General features: G+C 44.2%; 2 protein-coding genes across 5 annotated transcripts; one reads left to right on the top strand and one right to left on the bottom strand.

The window, feature by feature from the left end:
- pom121 (POM121 transmembrane nucleoporin) lies at nucleotides 1-8,415 on the top strand. Its single transcript, XM_035780095.2, has 13 exons — nucleotides 1-582; nucleotides 1,319-1,534; nucleotides 1,736-1,903; nucleotides 2,035-2,115; nucleotides 2,312-2,483; nucleotides 2,745-2,836; nucleotides 2,942-3,021; nucleotides 3,167-3,279; nucleotides 3,374-3,473; nucleotides 3,557-3,832; nucleotides 3,949-5,379; nucleotides 5,594-5,701; nucleotides 5,863-8,415. The coding sequence occupies exons 1-13, from the start codon at nucleotides 17-19 to the stop codon at nucleotides 5,961-5,963; spliced, it is 3,504 nt and encodes a 1,167-aa protein (XP_035635988.1). The 5' UTR covers nucleotides 1-16; the 3' UTR covers nucleotides 5,964-8,415.
- Nucleotides 8,416-13,961: 5,546 nt separating this feature from the next.
- On the bottom strand, nucleotides 13,962-18,290 carry LOC118389998 (28S rRNA (cytosine-C(5))-methyltransferase-like). Of its 4 annotated transcripts, XM_035780098.2 has the most exons (8): nucleotides 18,062-18,287; nucleotides 17,715-17,848; nucleotides 17,163-17,334; nucleotides 16,822-16,936; nucleotides 16,559-16,695; nucleotides 16,237-16,351; nucleotides 14,394-14,434; nucleotides 13,962-14,285 (listed from the first exon to the last, which is right to left on the bottom strand). In XM_035780098.2, the coding sequence occupies exons 3-8, from the start codon at nucleotides 17,269-17,271 to the stop codon at nucleotides 14,281-14,283; spliced, it is 522 nt and encodes a 173-aa protein (XP_035635991.1). In that variant the 5' UTR covers nucleotides 17,272-17,334; nucleotides 17,715-17,848; nucleotides 18,062-18,287; the 3' UTR covers nucleotides 13,962-14,280. The 4 variants fall into 4 exon arrangements, with proteins under 4 accessions (XP_035635991.1, XP_035635992.1, XP_052385792.1 ...); XM_035780099.2 differs by lacking the exon at nucleotides 14,394-14,434 and having other exon boundaries at nucleotides 18,062-18,290; XM_052529832.1 differs by lacking the exon at nucleotides 14,394-14,434 and having other exon boundaries at nucleotides 16,566-16,695; nucleotides 18,062-18,210.
- Nucleotides 18,291-18,297: the final 7 nt, after the last annotated feature.

Raw genomic sequence — 18,297 nt, forward strand, 5'->3', positions numbered from 1 at the left:
GCGGCGCGGTGCCGCCATGTCTCCAAGAGAGAAGCGGTTCACAGCGTTTAGCTCTCTCGTGTTTTGTTCTATCGTAATATTCTGTCTAGTTGTGTATTATATTCCAACCTTTTTTTATATAGTTTTCATTCTTGGAGTTTGTTGCGTTGCCTGTATTTTTCACAGCGGAGAATCACTCAACGCTAGGTTAGGCCCTCATCCACGCCATGGTCTGACTATTCCACCCGTGCTGCGACGCTGGTTGCCAGAGATTGCGAACGGATTACCCACAGCGGGGAGAGTCAGAAGTCGCACGGTCAAGGGTGATGTTAGGGAACCGCTAGTATTTACCGACCAAAGACGTTCCGAGAGCGCTATTTATCGGAAAGTCGCGGGACAAAGCGACTCATTTCTGTTCAGTCCTCGGGATATACTAATGGGAAGTTACATTGGGAAGGCAGAAAGTCCTCCCTCAGTTGTTGGGAGGCCGCGAGCCGATGCGAATTCGCGTGTTAACCCAAACGCACGAGAACAACTGCGAGAAATATTGGCGCGACCCAACCACGCTGTTTATACTCCGAACAAAAGACTGTCATTTGGGAGGTGAGTACTGAAATTATGTTTAACTAGCTAACTTTAGCATTACAGTTCTTAGGCAAGCTAACAATGACTAGGTAGTTAGCATTGTCAGCTAACGTAGCTAGCTGGTTTGCAGCTGTCAGTAGCCAATGTGTTAACCGTAGTTAAATAAAATTCAGGAAAAAAATAGCGCCTACGGATCAAGTTGCACACGTGGTGCAATTGTCACACGATTTTAAACTATTCCAATGTTGCTACGGTTCGTGTCCTAGGTTGTCATCATTAAATAGGAAAACGGCTTGTTTTTAAATGTATTGAGAAGACGTGCTGCTTCGCCGCAACACACTCGCATTCCCTCCAATATTTGAAAATGTGGGAGTTGCTATCAGCTCCATTCTCTACAAGGAAATGTTCATTCCCAACTCAGTTCGTACTCGAGATATATATCGTTCTTCTTTGGATGACAGTATGGCACGAGACAAACGATAACAATGTTTTGAACATGCATTATAGGAAGTTTTACAGTAAGAATATTTTCCACTGTAATGATTTCTGCATTTGCAATAGCTTTCACTATCATTTTCAAAACATTGATAGCTATTAAAGTAGCTATTTAAACAAATGGTTGGTCAGCTCAGATAAAATGTCCCCTATTTTGTTTCAATTCCCGTTTGTGGAATATAAAATCAGTTTGTAAATGATCTACGCCAGACAGCTAGCTTCCTGCAATGACCTAATCTTGTGGTCACATTGTGTACAGGGAGACCCATGGCATGATGGGCAGGTTCACCATAACTCCCCAACGCCACTACCCCCTCCAGCAGACCGGCACATCCTCTGTGGGCATCCTGCCACCTGCCCAGTGGGACAGCTTCAAAAAGAAGAACATTCTCACCTCTCGAAACTCCCCAGCAGTCCACAGTCCAGTCACAGTGAAGATTGCTAGGCCAGATCGCAACACCTCTCAATCCCCTTTGTAAGTCGTATTGGCCCTGTCTTGCCGCATCTTAATTTTTCTATCAAAATTTTTGTAGGTCTGTTGGTGATAATGCAAGCAACTTGTACTTCTGTGATCATTCTGTGGCACATTATTTGAGTGTCCATATGCATTTTGAAAACATCCTTGGTAGTTGGGTGGCCCTTCTGACATTTGTTCTGCAATTGATGTTGTCTGCAGCTTTGATCATTTGAACTCCCCGGGAATCCTTGGTTCTCCAGACCTGGGGGCCCCTGCAGACCCTTGCTCCAGGGAGACTGTTCTGAGCATGCTCAAAGAGAGCCGCAAGAGAGAGGTGGACAATGAAGATGACAGGAGCTTCACTGCAGGGCAAAAGAGCAAACGGAGGTATGTGACTACCACAGGATGCAATCCCTTTGTATACAACATACTGTTCTTCTCACACTTCAGTGTCTCTCTTGGTATTGTGTGGCTCTTGAAGACTGTTTACAACGTACACCTGCTTTTTGTTCACTTAGGCGTCATGACAGCAGTGGGAGTGCTCACTCGGCATTTGAGCCACTGCTGCCCAATGGGGCTCCTACACAGCCGGTGCCCAAGTAAGTGTGAGGAATGCCTGTACAAAAAGTTATTCTCTGTAATTAAAGTTCTGATATTACATTTGAATGCGACTTTGCTTTCATTCAGTGTGTTATATAGATATGTTTAGTTATATCTAAATAATTAATTATTCAAATACTGTATCTCCTCTTCCAATGTCTCCTGAAATCCTGTTTCCACTCCCAACTCCTATAGGCCTGGTACGCTGAAGCGAGGACTGAACGCTATGACGGAGGAGTCAATGATGAAGAAGTCGCGCACCTCCTCCATCAGTTCTGTGAGCTGTGGCCTGACCCCCAGCGGCACCCTGGGCTCGGTCCGCAACTCCATCCGCAGCTCCCTCAGCTCCTCACAAGGCTTTGCTCAGGTACTTTTTATAATTTTGATGGACAGTACTCCTCTGATTGGGTATTCCTCTTGTTGGGATCGACAGCCAGGAGTTCAGTTGACAGAGCTGACCTACACAGAGCATTATTGTCAGAAAACCGGGGGGGTGGCAACTGTGTCAGTTGCTCAACTGAATGCATTGAACTGAAATGTCTTCCACATTTAACCCAACCCCTCTGAATCAGAGAGCTGTGTGCGATGCCCTTTAACCGAACCCTCACTTTCACGTTTGTTTTTCAAGTGGAAAAAGGCCTCCACCCGCAGCCTCTCCCCTCTCTCCAGCCCTGGGTCATCCCGCTCCCAGACCCCAGAGAGAGCCTCTAAAAAGCCCAGGTATTCACCCTTCTAGACATTTCTAGGTTCACATCATGTCCTGTGATGAGATGAGAACTGCCATTGTTGCATGCATTTTATGACCTTGTTTTTTCTGTCTGCCAGGGAAGAGGATGCTCGCTCCCCCAGCTCTGCATCCTCGACGAGGTCTGACAAGACGTTGATGGACCCAGCACCCACCACTGGTTAGAGCATGTTTATGATGTTATTCCAGATCAGGCTCAGGGCTTTTGGTGTTGTCCCAAAATAGAATTATGTTTTGATTTTAAGTAATTGAAAATAACTGGAGCCGCCACATTAATGTTCAATGCACTATATTTCCTGTTACAGAAAAACTGACTCTAGCCCCAGAGGTCCATGTGGCGTCAGACTCTGCCGGTAGTGGGAAACGGAAACGCAAGATTCCGCTGGTGTCCAGTCGTAGAGGAGACCAAATCTCTCTAGTGAGAAATTCTGCGTAATAGAACATGTACTCAAATGGGACATGTAGCTAATCATCTGACAGATGGAGTCTTAACATTGATGTTGTCTTTGCAGCCTCCACCTCCTGAGCTGGGCTACACCATCACTGTGAAAGACCTGGATCAGGAGAAAAAAGCTGCTCTCAGCCAGATCAACACAGTCCTCGAAGAGTGTGGTGCGTATTCCCAGATCACAACTTTTATAAAACAGTTTGTCAACAACAAAGTATGGGATATTGATGTTGTGGTCATTTTTTAGTACCAGAGAAATCTGTGCCAGCTCCAGTAGTGACCACATCTTCTCAACCTCCTGTGTCAAGCGACCCCACACCCACCCTGGCCACCCTGCTGGCCAGCCCTCTTTCCATATCGACATCTGCCAGTGTGGTGGCTCCTATCTCTGTGATCAACCTGGATCCTGTCCCCTCAAGCACAGCTGCACCTGTCACCACCACCCCCGTGGCCAACCCTCTCCTGGAGTCTCTTAAAATGATGAGGAACAACTCCCTTGCCAGTGCTGCTGCCACCACTCCAGGTCTGTTAATCACATATCAATCATTTAAAGTTGGAAGACACTTCTTTTTGGTGGTCTTTGAATGAAGATGTTACTCAAAAGCCTGTTTTTCGCTTCTTCTTTTTTCTCCCCTCCAGCCCCGGCTGTCTCCTTGGTGAAAGTATTGATGACTCCTGCACCACTGGTGACTTCTGCTCTGCAGGCAGAGACCAGCTTGACTGCTCCTCAGCCCACACCAGCCTCCTCCTTCCAGCCTGCCCCAACCTCTCTCTCCCAGCCTGCCAGCACCATGTCCTCTGCTTTCATCCAGGTGCTGAGCCAAGTCACCAAGGCCCCCAGCAGGGTCCCCAGCCTGGGTGGAGCTAGCTTGTTTGGCCTGGCCAACACACTGAAAGCCCCTTCCTCCTCACTGGCCCCCACCGCCACCACAGAAACAACCAGCAGTAATAATCCCCTCCTGGCCTCCGTGTTCAAGCCCATCTTCGGGCCTGCGACCCCAGCCACAGAGAGCACACCCGCTGTCCCAACCTTTAAGCCCATATTTGGAAGTGCCACAGCCACCAGTGCTTTTGGACAGCCAGCTGCTACCTCAGCCCCCTCCACAGCCAGCGCATCTGCTTCATTGCTCAGCGGGCTCACCAACAGCAGTACAGTGGCCCCTGCTGCCTCCCTGTTCACTGGGGTGTCTAGCAGCACCGCTCCTGCCCCAGTCCCCTCCGCAGTCCCAGCCGCCCCGCCATCTGTCAAGTCTCTGTTTGGAAACTGGAGTGCGCCGCCTGCAATGACCTCTGCCACGACCATTGCCCCTGCCACAGGAAGTACTTTCCAGTTCGGCTCCACCACAGCTCCTGCACCCACCCTCAGCTCCACTGCAGCCGCCACCACTAGCAACAACAGCTTTTCGTTTGGTGCCATGACCACCACCTCTGCTGCCACTCAACTCGCCCCCCCAGCCACCGCCCAGGGGGGATTTACCTTTGGCCAGGCTGCAGCCACCCAAAACTCTACCACCGCATCCTTCAGTGGCTTTGGCATGGCCACTGCAGTCACTACTACTGCTGCAGCACCTGCAATCCAGTCCACGTTCACGTTTGGGAAGTCATCATTCGATGCCTCCACAGCATCAGCGTTCCCTAGCGCGACTCAGGCCCCGGCTGCTGCTTCCGCAGCAGCTAATCCTTTCACATTTGGGTCAGCTGGGGCCACCCCTGCCCCCTTCGCTTTTGGTGCAGCTGCCACTACGACAGCTTCTACATTTGGGACCGCCACTAAGCTGGCATTTGGAGCCAGCTCTACAGGTTTTGCATTTGGCAACACTGTGGCTGTCCCAGCAGCCCCTGCCTTTGGCTCTGCCACTCAGACTGCCGGCACACTCCCAGCCTCTGCCCCAACCTTCTCGTTTGGTGGTGTGTCTGCACTGCAGGCCCCCGCTACCCCTGTCCAGCCAACCACCGGAGGATTCAACTTCGGCGCAGCAATTTCAGGCACTCCGTTTGGAACACCCAACCTCACAACACAGACACCAGGCTTCAACTTCGGGGCTGCTGTTAGTGACAAGCCAGCCTTCGGTCAGTAGATTATAATATAACACACTTTTACTGATTTTTGTTTTCATCCACAACAGATTTTTATTATTTAAAATAAATCAGATGTTGGTCAATGTTGCATTTTGGTGGCAGTGAAATTTTACAGTATTGGCCAATTTTTAAAGTCCAGTTCAATCCAAAACCAAAGTTTAATAGATGTATTTTATTCTACTCTAATTGTTCATTTATTGTACAGGGACGTCTACCCCTACTTTTGGCCAGAGCACAGCTGCAGGTCCTATCGCCTTTGGAAGCCCAGGAACTCCAGTCCAAGGATTCAGTGCTTTGGCACCCTCAGCATTCGGTAAGAAAATAACTAGAGCTTGATTCTGATTCTCTAGCGTTATGCCTGAAGCGTGCAGCAAAAAGCATAGGCTGTGTTTCTTCCTAAATCTGAGAAGCTGTAATGGTTATAGTCAACAGCCAGTGCATCTTTATGTTGACATGTTTTTTGTTGTTGACCAGGCTCTCCATCAACTCCCTCGTTCTCCATTGGCGCTGGCTCCAAAACATCAGGGGCACGCCAGAGGCTACAGGCCCGAAGGCAGCACCCCAGGAAGAAATAGCCTAGCCAAGGCAGGTAGCGCATGACTTGGAAGCCCTTACCCATTCAGCCCTGCTATCGATGACACCCATTACACCCTCCAGAGGAGCTGAACTGCTGCTATGGCTAACACAGCTTTCCATTGTAAGCCCAGTCAGACCAACAGGCCTCCCCCGCCCTGTTATTCCCCTGGGCTGGCCTGCTTTGTGGTACAAGGCTAGCAGAGGCGCACACGGCCCTTCTAGGATGCCTACTGCTCTGACAGTGTAGCCACTCTCCCAGGGAGGATCAGAAAAGGGGATAGGAGGCAGAACGAAACAATGTATTATACTTAAAAAACAAAAGACTATTGAAATCCATTTGACTTTAAGTGTAGCATATCCAATTCAAACAACCCCCCCCCCCCTGCTTTTTGAGTTTCCCCTACTAGACCTGTTTATGAGCCGTTTTTGATTTGCTAATAGAGCAGGATTTGTTCAGATCCGACGCGCTTCTCACTCACTTTGTTTTTGTATACAATTCTAAGTAGGACTGTGTGTTAACGCCTATACAAGGGCTGAACTGTTTTTTTGGACGTATGCCCACGGTCAAAATAGGGTTGACGTCAGTATGATCTGCATGGACATATCCAGTTGTACATGGCAACCATAATGTATAGGAGATGTTGACAGTTTTTAGATAATGAATTGTGTTTATTTTACATGTAAAGTTTCAATTTGGATTGCTGTTTCACTCGGTTAATGAAGACTTGTATTTGGCATCTTGGCACTTAAAAGGGCAAACTAATTAGGCCTACCTGTGTTTTGAATGAGTGCTTAGTGTAGTTGTCACAGATATGCCCTTGTATTATTGTGCAGTGTCACAGGCACTGGGAAGCATTCCTACAATGGAATTTGTTCTACTCGTTTGATCCTTAATGACAGAATAAGGTGAACAATAAAATCCTTTTGATATACATAATTTATGTTTAACTGATCTGGGGATGGCATTATGATCATGTGGAGTCCCAGGGTAGTAGTCATTCGTGTGTCGATATTGTGTTTGTGTAAATGGGCTACCCTGGACTTGCGCTAAAAACCAAAGGTTTGACCTACAAAATATTCTCTCTTCTACCACCGCTTAAGTCCTTTTCTCTACTCCTGCTATCGCCATAGTGAAGATGGGAGGTGGGGACATTCAAGACCGATCGGGGAACTGTTTAAGAATGTTAACAAAACCTTCCTCCTTCCCTTGAAGTACTGTCTGTGGATAGTATTCCGTTGGATGGAAAAAAGCAAGTTACTGCAGCTTCCATGTATCCTAACCTAGTGAATTACTTAAAGGCAGAGGATGTAAGGATGCGTTTTGAATGTGGTCAGAGCAGTTGTGCTATGGGAGGGGTGGGTATGGTGGTCCTGGCGAGCCATAGGAGATGCAGGGTTTTCGCCCAGCACTGGAACACCAGATTCAACTAGTCACAGTCTTGATTTAAAGACCCTGTTTGATCAATTAAATACAGCGTTGTAAGTGTTCCCCACCAACATTGCACAGAACAATGTATGTCTTGAAAGCCAGCCCCCACCTTCACACAGAGCCCCCATAAGATCTATCATAGAGTTCTGACTGGCCATGATAGAAACATCTGGGGACTGTACCACAATACCCCTGCATTTGTATACTACCAAGACAAAGCTGAGTGCATTTATAAAATTAACTGAGCTTGGTGCTCACATGCATTGAAGATGGACATACTTGCGCCTTCAGCAGTCAAACCGCTTTCCCCTCCCTTGTATGATTCCCTTCAAGTCTTTTCTGGTGTTTTTTTTGCTTGTTACTGTTTTTGCCTCGGTGAGCCTGGCTTGGAGGAAATAATGTGGTGAATGGCGGCATATTGGTAGTGCCGGACATGGGTTTTATCTACACATTCAATGGATGAGGTTAAGAGTTTTGTTTACTTTTTAACAATTTAATGATGAATGTGTTTGGGTGTGACTATACAACTAGATTCACAAATGTGCACAGCAGGAGAGGTGTTCTTGTCATTAATGCTGGATTGAAACTCAGGACTAAAGGAACTGGAGGGGAATTGTCTTCTTTCATGTCAAACTTAACCTCTTTGTTGTGCGCAAAACATTTTACTAACGATGTAGGTTACAAAAATTACCTCGGGTGTTGAATCGGTTATTAATTGGTCCACCCCTCTTGAGACAGAACTAGGATTTTGAATACTAATTTTTAATCAGAACTTCTCCTGTTCGAGCCAGTTAGTGTTTGGAAGAGGTGTGTGTGTGTGTGGCATGATTTGACTAAATAGTGGCAATGAATGAACATTAAAAAAAAAACGCACAAACTTTATTTTTGTATTAAAGCAGGTTGCCTTTTTAGAATTCCTTCAAGCTTGGCTCACTGGCGCAATTGGTCTATAGTTATTGAATTTAATTTGTTAATCTTTCCTCAACCGTATTGCAATGGTGGAATAAAAGCGTCTAAAAGTTTCCATTTGGAAGAGCGCCACTTTTTTTATACACGAGCGTACTGGGTCTGCTAGTGTATGTGAATGCTGTTTGTCTGATCATTGTGTACAGTACAAGCCTCTGACACATGTGAATTGTCACTTTAGAGAGCGAGACTGGCTTTGCGTGTTGCTGAGTGTATAGAAAAATACTGATAATGTTTTTTGTGCTGGGACACTCAAGTACCCTGTTCATTTTTAAAAGCATAATCTATTTCAATATGCAGCATTATTCCAGTATGCCATTTATGTATGATACCCATGTTTTGTGTTATACCTAATCCCTTTAACAATTGATAGCACCCCACCTCAGTTATTTGGATGTGAAGTGAGAAATGAACAGACTGCCCAGTGGTCATTTTGACTGACATCTTTTGAAAGAAGACTGATGCATGCTTTGCTCATTTACCAGGCTTGTTTTTTTTATATCTTGTGAGAAAATGTTATTGTATCTTGAAATATGCTTATGACATGGTTGGGAAATGTGGTGATGGCATTAACTCAAACCACAAATGGCCTGGCCACCTTTTTGTTGAAGTGTTTGTTCCCATAGATAGGGCTTAATTATTGTCTTGTTTTTTTTTTTTCATTTTTCTCCCCAATTTCGCGGTATCCAATTTTGTTTTTTTAGTAGCTACTATCTTGCCTCATCGCTACAACTCCCGTACGGGCTCGGGAGAGACGAAGGTTGAAAGGCATGTGTCCCCAACCCAACCAAGCCGCACTGCTTCTTAACACAGCGCGCATCCAACCCGGAAGCCAGCCGCACCAATGTGTCGGAGAAAACACCTGGCAACCTGCACTGCGCTGGCGCTGCAGTACAGCGCCCTTAACCACTGCGCCACCCGGGAAGGCTGTCTTGTGTTATTGTTAGAGATTTCCGGTATGCACAATTGAAAAGCACAAACATTGAATATAGTATAATATTTTGAACGATTTGTAACTTTCTGTTCATAATTGGACTTTTTGTGCTTTACCCATTTTAGTACAACATTGATGTCCTTCAGTAGATCACCAAATCCGCATACACATTTGAACATGGTCATTCAGCCTTGTGCAGAGCTGTGTAAATAAGTATAGGTGTTTTAATTTTACTTATTGTGGCCATACTCAACCGTATGGATTTAACCAAGGACTCAGGCTATTTCATGTGTTTTATTTTTGTTGTTGAGGAGGCACCAAAATGACTTATCTGAAATGTAGACATTTGATAATATGACAGTGTTTTTAGAGGGTTAGATGTCTTAACGGTAGCCTTGGACCTTTATATCTCAATATCATTTCAGGGCAGGCCAAAATTCCATCCCACCCAAACAGACTGAAATTCCAGGTGGTCCTTTTGAAGATTCTGTGTTTAACCCATAAGTCTAAGACCTGTAAATAAAATTATTGAAGCAATTATTTTTGGCCTTACTGCTATAAGCCCATACAAATGCATTGAATGAGATTCACTACATGGAGCATAGACCCCCCAAAAAAAAAAGTGTAATTCTGTCCTTTATCTGAGCGATCTAAGATCAGGGGGGAAAAAAACAAGTCACATGTATTACAGTCCTTATTTTTGGTACTATACAGTCCATTTATACTTCAATTAATTTCCCCAACTAGTGTAGAGGGGACCTACAAGTGAGGCCTGTGGGAGTCCTAAAGAAAAACGACATGTTCATGAGTTTCACCTTTTCATAGAAGGGGTCATAGTAGTTTGTATGCCAAAACCGTTCCAACGCTAGACAATTTTGTGAGAACTGTTTTTTAGATTGATGTGGGGGCGTGGACATAAACCTTTGGGGGTTTAGTCACATGTACAGGGTTGCAGGCGTGAATGTAGGGTATAGTGAATCTTTTCACTGTACATGTATTTATTTAACCTTTAACTAGGCAAGTCCAACATGCAGGACTAAGTGAAATAAAATTATGAAAATGGTAATAAAAAAACTATAGAAAAAGCACTATATACATAACTCTGCCAGTGATGAATCAATAATGTATTTTGGGGTGGAGGCAGAGTAAAGATTCTAGGGGTGGGGTGGAATGTCAACTGGGAGAGCAGCATGTAGGGTAAATGGTGGTGGGAGGGGTCCATAGGGGGATCAGCAGGGGAAGCAGGTAGCTGGTGGTTATTCAGCTGCCTACTCCCCCTATGGACATTCCCATAGCTCTTGCACTAAATATACATTTTTACAGTATTATTCCCATCTCAGTGTAGAAATATAAAACACAGGAAAGTCATGTTTTTGACTGAGTTTAAGTTATGACTGATGTGGCTATATCATCTATTGTATGGAGGGATGTTTGTGACAGTAACCACGTTTGTATCTGAGTAAAGTCACATAGGCATATATTAAAAACATGACTGCTGTGATGTAAACACACTTTCAGTACAATTACATAAATACTTAAGGCTATAATTTAACCTACAATATTTCTTAAGTTATTTTGCTCATTTTGATATTGCCTATAACATGCAACATTTCTGGTATTTGTATTATATTATACCTTTTGAAAATTTAATATATTGTATATTTTGCTAATTCTGAACAAATAATAACTTGTAATTTAGTAAAATATCATAAATGGATGATGGACATCCACAAATTAATACATACCATATGAAATGTAACATACTGAATGTTCAGAATGCTCTGAGACCATGTTAGAACACGGCACAGCCAAGCTTCGATGTTGACTTGCGATAAGGCGAAATATGGCTTGTCCAAATAACAGCCACAGTTGACTACCAAGGCACCCTAAACCAGTGTCCCTTTGAAGGGTCATTCTCATTCCACTTTAGCAACATTGTTTTTCTTACTCCTCTTTCCTCCTGTTATCTGTCTGTTCCTTAGTGGTGTTAGGCTCCTCAGCCATATCCTCAGTCCCATCTTTTTCTTCCTCCTCGCTCCTCCTGATGTTTGTCTTCTCACCTGCATTGCTTGCTGTTTGGGGTTTTAGGCTGGGTTTCTGTACAGCACTTTGAGATATCAGCTGATGTACGAAGGGCTATATAAATACATTTGATTTGATTTGATCCTCAGGGTTGGCTTTCTCAGCCACATCCTGAAACTCATCATCCTTCTGTGATCTCAGCCTCATACTTGTCCTCACTGGCAGAAGGACTACTTGGACTCATCTCAGCAGCAACTGGATTGCTACACTAGTTAAGACGAGCATTAACAATGTTGCATTGTTGTTGGTAATTAAAACTTGGTCCTTCTGTGGCTCAGTTGGTAGAGCATGGCGCTTGTAACGCCAGGGTAGTGGGTTCGATTCCCAGGACCACCCATACGTAGAATGTATGCACACATGACTGTAAGTCGCTTTGGATAAAAGCGTCAGCTAAATGGCATATATATATTCATGCAACAAACAGTATAATCTAGATGTTTTTTCTATAAATATCCTCTTTCAATTAATGAGTTTCATTGAATGTGATGTAATTCAAATGGGCTCTCGAGTGGCGCAGCGGTTTAAGGCACTGCATCTTAGGGCAAGAGGTGTCACTACTCGAGGTCGACCGATTTATGATTTTTAACGCCGATACCGATTATTGGAGGACAAAAAAATACCGATACCGATTAATCGGCAGATTTGAACTTTAAAAAAAACATTTTGTTGTAATAATGACAATTACAACAATACTGAATGAACACTTATTTTAACTTAATATAATACATACAAATCAATTTAGCCTTATAAATAATGAAACATGTTCAATTTGGTTTAAATAATGCAAAAAAAGTGTTGGAGAAGAAAGTAAAAGTCCAATATGTTCCATGTAAGAAAGCTAATGTTTAAGTTCCTTGCTCAGAACATGAGAACATATCAAAGCTGGTGGTTCCTTTTAACATGAGTCTTCAATATTCCCAGGTAAGAAGTTTTAGGTTGTAGTTATTTTATGAATTATAGGACTATTTCTCTCTATACCCTTTGTATTTCATTTGACTATTGGATGTTCTTATAGGCACTTTAGTATTGCCAGTGAAACAGTATAGCTTCCGTACCTCTCCTCGCTCCTACCTGGGCTCGAACCAGGAACACAACGACAACAGCCACCCTCGAAGCAGCGTTACCCATGCAGAGCAAGGGTCTCCCAAGTCTCAGAGCGAGTGACATTTGAAACGCTATTAGCGCGCACCCCGCTAACTAGCTAGCCATTTCACATCGTTACACCAGCCTAATCTCGGGAGTTGATAGGCTTGAAGTCATAAACAGCGTAGCTGCTGGCAAAACGCACGAAAGTGCTGTTTGAATGAATGCTTATGAGCCTGCTGGTGCCTACCATTCCTCAGTCAGACTGCTCTATCAAATCATAGACTTAATTATAACATAATAACACACAGAAATACGAGCCTTAGGTCATTAATATGGTAGATTCCGGAAACAATCATCTCGAAAACAAGACTATTATTCTTTCAGTGAAATACAGAAGAACCGTTCTGTATTTTATCTAACGGGTGGCATCCATTAGTCTAAATATTCCTGTTACATTGCACAACCTTCAATGTTATGTCATAATTACGTACAATTCTGGAAAATTTGTTTGCAATGAGCCAGGCGGCCCTAACTGTTGCATATACCCTGACTCTGTGTGCAATGAACGCAAGAGAAGTGACACAATTTCACCTGGTTAATATTGCCTGCTAACCTGGATTTTTTTTAGCTAAATATGCAGATTTAAAAGTATATACTTATGTGTATTGATTTTAAGAAAGGCATGTGTTTATGGTTAGGTACACGTTGGAGCAACGACAGTCCTTTTTCACAAATGTGCACTGCATCGATTATATGCAATGTGTAGTTATAACTAGTGATTATGATTGATTAAGTTTAATGCCAGCTAGCAACTTACCTTGGCTTCTTACTGCATTTGCGTAACAGGCAGGCTCCTCGTGGAATGCAATGAGAGGCAGGTGGTTAGAGCGTTGGACTAGTTAACCGTAAGGTTGCAAGATTGAATCCCTGAGCTGACAAGGTAAAAATCTGTCATTCTGCCCCTGAACAAGGCAGTTAACCCACTGTTCCTAGGCCGTCATTGAAAATAAGAATGTGTTCTTAACTGACTTGCCTATTTAAATAAAGATTAAATAAAGGTGTAAAAAAAATATGAAAACTTGAAATCGGCCCTAATTAATCAGCCATTCCGATTAATCAGTCGACCTCTAGTCACTACAGTCCCTGTTTCGAATCCAGGCTATATCACATCCGGCTGTGATTGGGAGTCCCATAGGGCGGTGCACAATTGGTCCTGCGTCGCCAGGGTAGGCCGTCATTGTAAATAAGAATTTGTTCTTAACTGACTTGCCTAGTTAAATTTTAAAAAATATGACTGCTACTCAAAGTGTTTGAGAGGCCGGCTGTTCTAGACTCTGTGCTGTTTGTCACTCCAGCAGGACCACAAAGAAGCTGTGGGTGAGGGCTTTGGTGGTGCTGGCTTGGAGACACTCTGCGAGGGTAGCCAGAGCAACACTCTGGACACTTTTGGAGCAGAGGAACCAGCCTGCATTAACAAAGGGTGGAAACAGAGCTGGTGTCTCAGATCAAAGGTTGCCACAAGACAATGCTTTACTGTTCTTACAATCACAGAAACACAGATAGGTCAAATACTTATTCAGTTCCATGATAATCTCTATTCAATTTGGGAATTGATCATTAGATTAATATTTGTTTCCTAACTGAAGCCTGGGTTCTGCTGCAGGCAGGCGGCAACCACTTGCTCATTCCTCTGTGTGAATGGAGCCGGTGGAGTCGCTGCAGACGAAGGAAGTGCCTGGCGTGGTTGAGACAGTGCAGCTGGAACACTGCCAGGGCCTTCAGACGAGGACTGTCGTGCTCCTTTTGGGATGCTGGCGTCTCATCCTGCAGGCACACCATCCCAGAGAGAGAAACACACAAATATACTCATTTGGCTCAACAATGACATTGAGAGTACAACGAAGTTACATGTTTTAGAGGTCATACAGATACCTTGACTTGTGAGTCCTTCTGAGTCATTGAGGTGCATCTTTCTGGAGACATAAACAAGCCCTAAACATTGTTATTTTGTTTTGAGGACATCAGAGCGGTATACCGGTACTACAAAGCAGGGTCAATGAGTTAACCTCTAACTTAATATTCGGAAATAACTTTTTTTTAAGGATATGCTTGAAATGGGCATGGTCTAATTGATACAACTAAAAACATGTCTAAGTTTTGCTTTTAATAAACTCAGCAAAAAAAATCAACTTTTCCCTTTTTCAGGACCCTGTATTTCAAAGATAATTCGTAAAAATCTAAATAACTTCACAGATCTTCATTGTAGTGGGTTTAAACACTGTTTCCCATGCTTTTTTAATGAACCATAAACAATTCATGAACATGCACCTGTGGAATGGTCGTTAAGACACTAACAGCTTACAGACGGTAGGCAATTAAGGTCACAGTTATGAAAACTTAGGACACTAAAGAAGCCTTTCTACTGACTCTGGAAAACACCAAAAGAAAGATGCCCAGGATCCCTGCTCATCTGTCTGAACGTGCCTTAGGCATGCTGCAAGGAGGCGTGAGGACTGCAGATGTGGCCAGGGTAATAAATTGCAATGTCCGTACTGTGAGACGCCTAAGACAGCGCTACAGGGAGACAGGACGGACAGCTGATTGTCCTCGCAGTGGCAGACCACGTGTTACAACACCTGCACAGGATCGGTACATCCGAACATCAACTGCCCGAGTTACACCAGGAACGCACAATCCCTCCATCAGTGCTGAGACTGTCCACAATAGGCTGATAGAGGCTGGAATGAGGACTTGTAGGCCTGTTGTAAGGCAGGTCCTCACCAGACATCACCGGCAACAACGTCGCCCATGGGCACAAACCCACCGTCACTGTACCAGACAGGACTGGCAAAAAGTGCTCTTCACTGACGAGTCGCGGTTTTGTCTCACCAGGGGTGATGGTCGGATTTGTGTTTATCGTCGAAGGAATGAGCGTTACACCGAGGCCTGTACTCTGGAGTGGGATCGATTTGGAGGTGGAGGGTCACAGCATCATCGGACTGAGCTTGTTGTCATTGCAGGAAATCTCAACGCTGTGCGTTACAGGGAAGAAATCCTCCTCCCTCATATGGTACCCTTCCTGCAGGCTCATCCTGACATGACCCTCCAGCACGACAATGCCACCAACCATACTGCTCGTACTGTGCGTGATTTCTTGCAAGACAGCAATGTCAGTGTTGTGCCATGGCCAGTGAAGAGCCCGGATCTCAATCCCATTGAGCACGCCTGGGACCTGTTGGATCGAAGGGTGAGGGCTAGGGCCATTCCCCCCAGAAATGTCTGGGAACTTGTAGGTACCTTGGTGGAAAAGTGGGGTAACCTCTCACAGCAAGAACTGGCAAATCTGGTGCAGTCCATGAGGAGGAGATGCACTTCTGTACTTAATGCAGCTGGTGGCCACACCAGATACTGACTGTTACTTTTGATTTTGACCCCCCTTTTGTTCTGGGACACATTATTATATTATAGTGGACATTGTGGAGAGATGCTTGGCATCCAGGTCAAAGGCAAACTGTTTCCTTCAACACAGGCCAGAAAGGAGGTTTTGGTCAAAGGTGTGAGGTGAGACAAGTAACCCTTACAATGTGCTATGAAATCTGATCAAAAGAGCTATCATTTTATAACCTTAACTTTTTTCAGGATTAACATCACAGGACATAAGTTTCTCTAACCCAGAATAAGTCTATTTCTGGACTATTAAACATGGTATTTAGTCCAGGAGTATGCTTAGTCTGGGTCTGGGAAATTGACCCTCCATATTTCAATCAAGCTTTACCCTTTGTTATTCATGATGGCGGCGAGGTGGTTGGTTTTGTTCCCCGGCACTGTACAGGAGCCAGGACATGGCTGCCTGTAAGAGGGTTCACGAAGTACGCAGGGAGACAGCTGGCCTGTTGGGATATAAGGGAGACAGTAGTAGACATGCAAGTCCATGGGCCTTGTTTGAAATGCATCTTAGTTTCTTTCTTTTATCAGAATATATCTTACAAGGTAACCTCATCCAATCATGTACAGATCAGTGATGACCTGAAGGAAGGAAGGAAGGAAGGAAGGAAGGAAGGAAGGAAAGGATGGAAGGATGCATTTAGAATCCATACCTTGTACCTTGTCTTGTAGAATGATGTGGCCAGCCTTGTAGAGATTGTGGTCATGGAAGTCTGTCTTCGCAGAGACAACCAGCAGGTCTGAAAGTTGCAGGTCACCCAGATTCCCCTTCAGATTCAGGTCATTGAGCCTGGACATCAGACACACACATTTTGGTTTTAATTTGCCTAATGTCAACCTCGATCACTAGAATGAGTCCATGCTCAGTCAATATAATTAACAGGGCATGAAGAAACATCCAAGGCTTGTCACTGACTGTCTTTGTAGGCCTGTCCCAGGAAGGCGAAAGACCTCTCTCTTTAGGTAATCGATGGCGTCCTCCACCGTGGTCTTTAATATGTTCACACGCACATACCTTGGGAGCTGATAGCCTGAGGAAGTAATATTTAACATATTTCCAGTGAAGTATCCCAGACAGTGTGAATAATACAAAAAAGTAACCAGCTGTACAGACTTCAGAAGCATGTTACTAAGCCAGTAATATTAGTGTACATACATTTCCTATCTAAGACTACTATGCCACTCCATATTTTTGCAGCTAAAATGACTTATTTTCTAAAATTTCTAACACGAGTAATAAGGATCAATCAATCCAACCTTCAAGCTGCTGGGGACTGGAGGAGAGTAGGTCCTGGTTGCAGCTGACCTTCTGCTTGATCTTCATGCCGGCCAGGGCAGCCTGCAGTCTGGAGCAGTGCTTCATCATCAGAGCCTTCCAGGCCCTGCCACACTGCAGCCCCTTACCAACAACTAGGTCATACACCAGAACCTGTGTAATGGAGAGGACCAAACAAGAGGTAAGTGACCAGCCATGGTGTTGGGCCAGTGTTCTTCAATCTATGTCCATGGGGATCTGATCCACAGGGTGTGCAGCTTTTGTTCTATCCATGTTCTAGCACGCCTGAATCAATTACAGTACATAATCAGGTGTGTTCGTCTGGGTCGAAACAAATGCCTGCATATTAAATATCAGACTTGAAGAACTATATGTTGGAGGGACTGTGATTGGTAGTCCCATAGGGCAGCGCTCAATTGGTCACTGTAAAAAATAATTTGTTCTTAACTGACTTGCCTAGTTTTGAAAAAAGAAGCTTTTTGTTCAAAAAGGGGAGAGACGGGGAGAGAATTGTCCAATGTGTTTCACATTACCTGGTCCTTGGCAAGATACCTTTTTTTTTTTTTAAATCTTAGTTTGTTTGAGGAGCTTTGTGGACTCAATGATCTCTTGGAGGATAGATGAAAACTTCTGTGTCTCACATCAGGGCAAACAGATGCTTGATATTCTGGTGAGGTGAGAGCATAATTGTTAACAATATTAACACCCACAGTACTGCTGTAAAGTTCATCTCTGCTGAAAATATCTTTAGCTTCTAGGCATGAACAGCAAGGTGTTGCCTGTGTTATTTGATATTTAACTGGTTAGCTACGTGGTAAATGTTGACAGAGCAAGGCGTTAGCTAGCTAGCAACCTTACTCAGTACACTGTAGCAAATTACCTGAAATGTACTGTCGTAAACCAGTCTATAAAGCAGCCTGCTTCCTCTCCACTTTCTCGATAATCTCGGCAGCTTTCACGTACAAAGCCATTGTTAGAAAACTAGTTTAGAGTATTTTTTTTTTACAGAGAACGTGTTTTCATTATGTACAACTACATGAATATATATCCACGACACCCACGTTTGTGCAATATGCTTTGCTGCCAAAAAAAAAAACTTTACTGCCGAATGAAAAA

This window comes from Oncorhynchus keta, chromosome 11 (genome assembly GCF_023373465.1).
Source record: "Oncorhynchus keta strain PuntledgeMale-10-30-2019 chromosome 11, Oket_V2, whole genome shotgun sequence".
In the NCBI taxonomy this organism is placed as follows: Eukaryota; Metazoa; Chordata; class Actinopteri; order Salmoniformes; family Salmonidae; genus Oncorhynchus; species Oncorhynchus keta.